Consider the following 7,500-nt stretch of genomic DNA (forward strand, 5'->3'; position numbering starts at 1 on the left):
AATGTCCTTAATGTTCAAAAACACAAGTCGATTTGATACAAGACACAAGTACAATGGTCTCTCTGGTGAAGGTCGAATCAGCTGATCTTTTTTTTTTATTATCTTGCTGAAAGATTAGCCCACTGGCCTACACCCTCCACTTCAAGAACAGCATTATCTGTGTTCTCTGGGATGTTTGTGTGTGTGTGTGTGTGTGGGGGGGTGGGGGGGGTGGGGGGGGGGGGGGGGGGGCACAACGGAACTCTGTGGAGAACATATCCTCCAGGCAGGCCCGGAGGAATCCCACCTCCAGCAGAGACAGCCTGACGCACACACACGCTGCACAAAGGCTGCACACAACTCTATCTTTCACTGACTGACTCACTCACTCTGCACACAGGTTGTACCCAACTCTATCCCTCACTCTCACACTGCACTCACACACTATCTATCAATCACTCACTCATTCTGCACAGAGGGTGCACTCTTTCACTTACCAACTCTGTCTCTGTCTCTCAGTCACTCAATCATTCTGCATACAGGGTGTACTCAACTCTATCTCTCACTCTCTCACTCACTCACACTGCACTCACACACTATCTATCAATCACTCACTCATTCTGCACAGAGGGTGCACTCTTTCACTTACCAACTCTGTCTCTGTCTCTCAGTCACTCAGTCATTCTGCACACAGGGTGTACTCAACTCTATCTCTCACTCTCTCACTCACTCACTCACTCACTCTGCACATAGGGGGCACTCACACACTCTAGCTCTATCGCTCAATCACTCCCTCATTCGGCACTCATTCACTCTCCAGCTCTATATCTGTCTCTCACTCACTCACTCATTCGGCATACAAGCTGCACTCATTCACTTTCCTGCTCTATCTCTGCCTCTCACTCACTCATTCTTTATACAGGGTATGCACCGCATTTATGGACAGAGGTCTGCCTACCTAGACTGGGTAGCCCCGCCCATTCTGCCGGCGTTTTGAGTTCGCCCTGCAGAAGGCTCTGGAGAAGAGAGATACATTTCTTTCTAGTTTCGATACGTTTTTGTGGGAGCCATCACCCAGCTGGCTTTTCCCCTCGGCGCGCTTTTGGCTGGTTTAACACAATGACGACAGGGGAGCGACGGCAAGCAGACCATTGCGTACAGAGTCATTTGAACTAGGCCCATTGATCACCCCTCTTGTGCTGAAGAAAACGACAGCAGCTTCCCAAGACCAACGTGCAATCTACGATTGAGCTTGGTCTGGCAACAGCCAGGCTACTGCCTACCAGTATCATAATGAGCAGAGGTCGATCAAAGGAATCGCTGAACACCTCTCTTCTGTGCCAATAACCTTATTAGTATTAAAAGACCAGTATTTGATGCAAACAGTTCATATTCTAGACTGGATAGGATCCGACTTTATGGTACTATCCTGGTAACAGATTGAGGTTATTTTCATCGACTCTGCTGGCAGACTGTGGTAACCTATAACGGTCCAGCAGGGACTTGAACGCCATTAAGGTTCCAATGTCAACTGATTTCAGATGTATTTATGCCAATGTACCCGCAAATAAGAAACTCAATAAATGCACCGGCAATAGCCTTTTCTTCTTACATAACTGTTCAAAATGTTTCTTCAGAAATGCCAGCTTAGGTCCTATTCTCCACTAAATCTGAGAGCATTTTATATCGTAGACATTGGCAAAGTTTCAACCACAAGACATTCTTACTACATTATTCATACACTGAGAAACTGCTGTTTACGTATCTAAACCAGGGATTGAATCTGAATGTCCTCAATGTTATAAAAACAACATTGAGGACATTTAGATTTATGCTTCAGATGCTGTGCGAGACAAAGCTTGTACAGCAGCAGTGCTAATTCTTCCCCATTAATTTGAGTATTTTGAGTCAAGTGGCACTTAACAGGTTTTATTATTCTTATCATTGTTATTGTCTTTTAACATAACTATGTTATGTACTCATTTTGAATGTCGTTGCCCTGTGTGTTCTTTTTTTACATCTATCAGTGATCTCAGTGAAACGGTTTTTGCTGCTCATTGAAGCAGAAATAGTTTCAGGGCACCTTCTAAACAATTTGATATCCGTCATTCTACAGCGAGAAAGCTATTTACCGATAGAAAGCCTTTGAGACGAATGCCATTGTTCACATGAGTGGGATTCCCTGGGAAGATCAATGTTGATGCAGTGTAAGGACCTTGATGGACATTGATGAATTTCCTCTTCTCCCCCGAACAATCAATGTTCTAAAACAGTGTTGGTCCAAATCCCAAGGTGAGAAACTCGTTAGCTTCTTAAACCAACCTGAAAAAAGGTTTATTGATGTGACAGTGGATCCACCCAGATGCTGAACATAAGTGTATGCCTCAAACATGGCCTGTTCATATAGTGTTGAATAAATTGGTATAAACTTAATGTGAGTGATTAGAAAAACAGTACACCCACACTGCATAAAGTTTCATAAACATAATATTATCATAAATGTACAGCGAGCTGGACATCATTGTGAAATAAATCCCTATGTTGAGGTTATTTCATTGCTACTAACTCAAGAAATCAATAATTAGACACAAAATATAGCAAGAAATTATATCAATTTTTTTTAAATGATTTTAGAAAACAACAGCAACAGTCTTATATTTATAGCAGCCGTCTATTATCCATAAATTACAGACCACTGAATGCCCTGATTGACCACTCTGATCAAGTATTCATCAAAGCTGTGTAATACGAAATCATAGCCTTAAACACCTTTGGTTTAATAAAAAAAAAAATGTATCATTATATTTATATAGCGCTTTTCAATGACCCAAAGAAGCTTGCAGTGAAGGGGGGGACCTAACTCACCACCACCAGTGGTTTACGTTTTTCATCACATATTGTAGGTAGGACTTCAGGGCCTATGCAGTAAAATTTCCTATGTCTTCTGAAATGAAACCTGTATCCAGTCGCGGTCGTTTTTGGACAAAGGACATCTTATATACACACGTGTTGGCATGGCTACCAAATAATGTGTGATCTTCCTTCTTTTTTTTCTGTTGCCACACTCGCCTCTTCATCCCCGGGTTTATCTGCCATGTTTGTCTTGGCGGGTGTTCTTTGTTATTATCCCTTTCCTTCCATGTCTGGCTTGAACAGGCATCATCCACTGTGTGTATGTGCGCGTGTGCTTGCATGCGTGCGTGTGTGTTGTTGTTTGTCTATCTGTTTATTGCTGTTTTGGCTTGGATTCAGAAGCTGACTCTCATACCGGCGTCACATTTGCAACCTTAAGCCTAGTCAAAGTGTTTTTTGTGCTTGTCCCCCACCCGCCTCTCTGTCCAGATGATCCAGACCAGCAAGACGCTGATCGAGTCGGCCGACGTGGTCTACGCCAAGCTCACCCAGGCGCAGCGCGCAGGTAGGATCCCATCCCCGGGACGACCATCATTTGCTCCTGGGTTGACGACGCCTTGAATTCCCAAACGTCTTCCAATAAAGTGATGGCATTCGTTGTCATGAATAAATCGTCACATCATACGTGTGGTCATGGATGGTCCCGATGTGGGAATATAATCGTTTTTTATCCAAATCATATCACAAACTGTGTAAGCAGTGGACACGGTATATATAAGTATGTGCATAATTAACCATTGATTAGTGTTGCACCAACAAATAATGCTCCATATAGGTTTGTCTAGGCTTTAAGGCAGATTGTTGGGTCACCTGCCCCATATTTGACCACTTCCTGTTTTCTTGGAAGTCTCCATAGGGACCTCAGCTCAGTCAATCCGATTGGCTCCCACCAAGCCAGCCCCACTTCTACCAAGCTGATTCCTTGGCGGGAGGTCTGTGCTCCACTGAGCAAATTGTCTAGTGCTGTTGTTGTCCTTATTGTTTGTGGCATTGGTCTAATTTGGTAGAGCCAGATCCCTTTCTGGTTCCCCAGCATCGCCGCTCAATAGCCTGATCTAGAGGGGGTTGATGCCGTCAGAACAAGCCGTTCATTCATCAGTGAGTCAGCCCAGTGTTATTGTTATTTCAGCAAGCAGGTGAACTGACAGAGGGAGAGAGAGAGAGAGAGAGAGAGAGAGAGAGAGAGAGAGAGAGAGAGAGAGAGAGAGAGAGAGAGAGAGAGAGAGAGAGAGAGAGAGAGAGAGGGAGAGAGAGAGAGAGAGAGAGAGAGAGAGAGGGAGAGAGAGAGAGAGAGAGAGAGAGAGAGAGAGAGAGAGAGAGAGGAGAGAGAGAGGGAGAGAGAGAGAGAGAGAGAGAGAGAGAGAGAGAGAGAGAGAGAGAGAGAGAGAGAGAGAGAGAGAGAGAGAGAGAGAGAGGGAGAGAGAGAGAGAGAGAGAGAGAGAGAGAGAGAGAGAACTCCAGGAACACCAGGCCAGGGAGTGTCAACATCCTTTTTAAGAGTGGGAGGGCAATCACGAGAGGATGGCCAGGGGGTGGGTAATGAAAGGAAGAGAGATGGAGATACAGGAACAAAGGAACACAGCAACACGTTTCCATCCATAGCGTGTTGGGTGGGGGGTGACGACCATGTGTTAACAGGCTGTAATTGGCCATAATGGGGTCCTTTGTGGGCAAACGACTGCAGCTTCACAGAGCTTCAGTCTCCTTCCTCGTCCCCTGTTTCGTTCCATCGCAAATAATTGGTCTCCATTGGCACTGCTTTGAAACAGAGCCGATATCCCTTATTAGTTGATGATGGTTTATGACAAAACATATTTCCGTCCGACTTGAGTGTTTACCTTGCCGGCGCGTCTCGGTAGTTAATTACCTGTGTCTCACGCGTCTTATTAATTAGACACGCTGAGAGTTTTCTGACAGGCCGAGGCCAGGCAACAATTCTTAAACACAGAATATCTCCCCATAAATGTTTTAGGCTTGAGTGTTGCCCTAGATACTATCTTAAAAAATATATGGAGACCGACCAAAACAAAAATTACAAGAGCGTTCCTTCTTCCTCTGCCCTGCAATCGGCTCCTCAGTCACGCCTTGGTGGGAACATTCCTCACCACTGTCTATACGGACAATTCTTACAGCCCACTTGAACCCAAGCAGAGATTCTTGGCACTGAGGGGGGGGGTGGGGGGGGGGCGGGCTCTCTACCGCAGTGGCTCTTGAGAACACAGCTGGGACCCCACCTACAGCCACAGGGAGCTCTGGGAGTAGAGCATTAGACGCACACGGTGCTCAAGCACACACAGCTGCATGATGGGTGCTGCCTGGTACCGCTGGAGGCTGGGAGGGTGGGGGCAGGGGGGGGGGGGTGGGTGGGTGGTCTGGTGGGGGGTGGGTGGGTGGTTGGTGGGTGGGGGGTGGGTGGGTGGTTGGGTGGGGTCCTTACAAGCCAGATGTACCAACCCATCTATATATGTATATATATATCTACATTTGTATATATAAAATATAAAATGTATATAAATATATACATAATATACATAGATATAGATAAAATATATACATAATATATATAGATATAGTTATGATATACATTTATTATTGTCATTTCTCAAACCAGTCAACGAAAGCATATCGGATAGTAGGTATTTATTCAACAGTAGGAGAGTATGATGTGTACTTCCTGTTATGATCCCAGGAAGTAGCCAGCCTCGCAGCAGGTGTGAATATGGTGATGTGTATGTGCTCATGGTGCTTCTGGAACGGAAGGACGGAGAGGAACATGTCGATCCCCATAAAGCCATTAATGGGAGGTGGTGTCTTTGGGGCATATTTGGTGAAAATATTACACGAGAAAATACCTGTTAGCTCCATTTGGACCCTTTTTTTATTCTCTGGGTGATGGCGACATGATTGGTGTTGAAACCCATTCCCTCCAGATCTGAGGAAAAATTTGGGTTGGTTATTGTGAGATGTTTTATGTATTCTTAATCTTTGTTCACGGAGGGACATTTTTGTGTAGACTAGCACTGGGAAATATTCAAGCATGGGATAGTATTCAAGCATTTCATGATTGACATGAAACAATAGAAAATGTTTTTAAAAAAAAAATAAAAATAAAGAATATAGGTTAGCTTTAAAGGCGATCCATAATCCAATATTCACTCAAGTCCCCACTCCGCCGCCACATCACTACAGATGTTCACACAAGTGCTAGATGTCTGAATTAAAAAACATGGCAATTCTCACCAGTTTGTACAACACCTAATGTACAGATGTAATGAAACCGGCTCTCGGCGGTCCAGGGTGGTACAGCGCTGCTCGTGCCCTCCCCGCCCTCCACCACTCTGCGCTGTGTTGACACTGTCAAAGTAGCGGGTGACTCATCTGCCTCCCCTAATGGCTTCTCCTCGCTTTTAAAGGCTCCCTAAATACATGAAAGAAATGCCCCCTCACATTTCCACCAGTCCACATTGTGTCCATCCTTTACAAAAAAATAAAATACGATGAATAATAATACAAAATAATACATATTTCAAATTCATATTTGCCACAGCCAACAACCACTGAAAATGTTTGTTGTTTTCTCAGTTTTCTGGTAATAGGATTCCACTGCAACGTTTATGTTGGTTGTCATTCGTGTTTTTCCCTTGCCATGTATTTTATGGACGGGTACGGTCTTTGAAAGTCGTCGCCCCCCCCGTCCTCCTTCCCCCGTCCCCGGGGCCCGTACCGTAACATGAATACGTCTCGCCCTTTTTGGAGCTCATTCATTCGCCACTGCTGCTGTTTGATTGACAGCTCCTGATTAGTGTCTGAAGGCAGCATTCAGGTGCCATCCTGCAAGTCCCTGTCATTAGGCTCACGGGGGTGTAATGGTGAAAAGGGTTTCACACAGGTGCACAGCGTCTCAACCCGAACGCCGCCATTGGGAAAGGTAGAGAGAGATAGGCTGAGGGGGAATCTGCGTCAAATTGAAGTTTTGGCCACAGTGATTGATTTGATGGCTGAAGTTGCAGTGTTATTTTAAGGTTTTATTTTAAAGACATATGTGATGGGGGAAGGGGGGGGGGGGGGGCTGCATAATGGATGGATTGAAACAGAGTGAGGGAGATGGGGATAAAAAGCTGAGTAATAAACCAACCCTACATGTTTCCATTTTGACCCGAAATCTTTTACTAGACGGAGATGGTGAACAAACAGAGTGCTTTGGGGACTGATTAATATTCATGGTGGTGCGCTCAGCCTCAACCCAGACAGAAAAACATGCTTGAGGGAACATGTACTGCATCCTCTGGTTCTACCCTGGTTCTACCCTGGTTCTCTGGACTACTGGTCCTAGCCTGTTTGTAGCCTGGTTCTCTGGTCTACTGGTTGTAGCCTGGTTCTCTGGTCTACTGGTTGTAGCCTGGTTCTCTGGTCCACTGGTTGTAACCTGGTTCTCTGGTCTACTCGTTTACTCCTGGTTCTCTGGGCGTCTGGTTCTAACCTGGTTATGGTTATCTGTTCTCCTACATCCTCCTGGTTAAGTCTCTCCCTTTGTGTCGCTATCTGTACAGCTGCATTTTATATATCAGTGTGTTTTTCGTCGTACCGCATCGCCTGTACGCAGGCATT

The 7,500-nt window shown here is 45.1% G+C and overlaps 1 protein-coding gene across 1 annotated transcript in view; it reads left to right on the top strand.

The window, feature by feature from the left end:
• plcl5 (phospholipase C like 5) overlaps positions 1-7,500 on the top strand; it is a 72,435-nt gene that overhangs the window by 55,616 nt on the left and 9,319 nt on the right. The window contains exon 4 of the mRNA XM_056608934.1: positions 3,322-3,397. Coding sequence (XP_056464909.1) covers positions 3,322-3,397 — 76 coding nt within the window. The remainder of the gene's footprint in view (positions 1-3,321; positions 3,398-7,500) is intronic.

The sequence above is a fragment of the Gadus chalcogrammus genome, chromosome 2, assembly GCF_026213295.1.
Source record: "Gadus chalcogrammus isolate NIFS_2021 chromosome 2, NIFS_Gcha_1.0, whole genome shotgun sequence".
Taxonomy (NCBI): Eukaryota; Metazoa; Chordata; class Actinopteri; order Gadiformes; family Gadidae; genus Gadus; species Gadus chalcogrammus.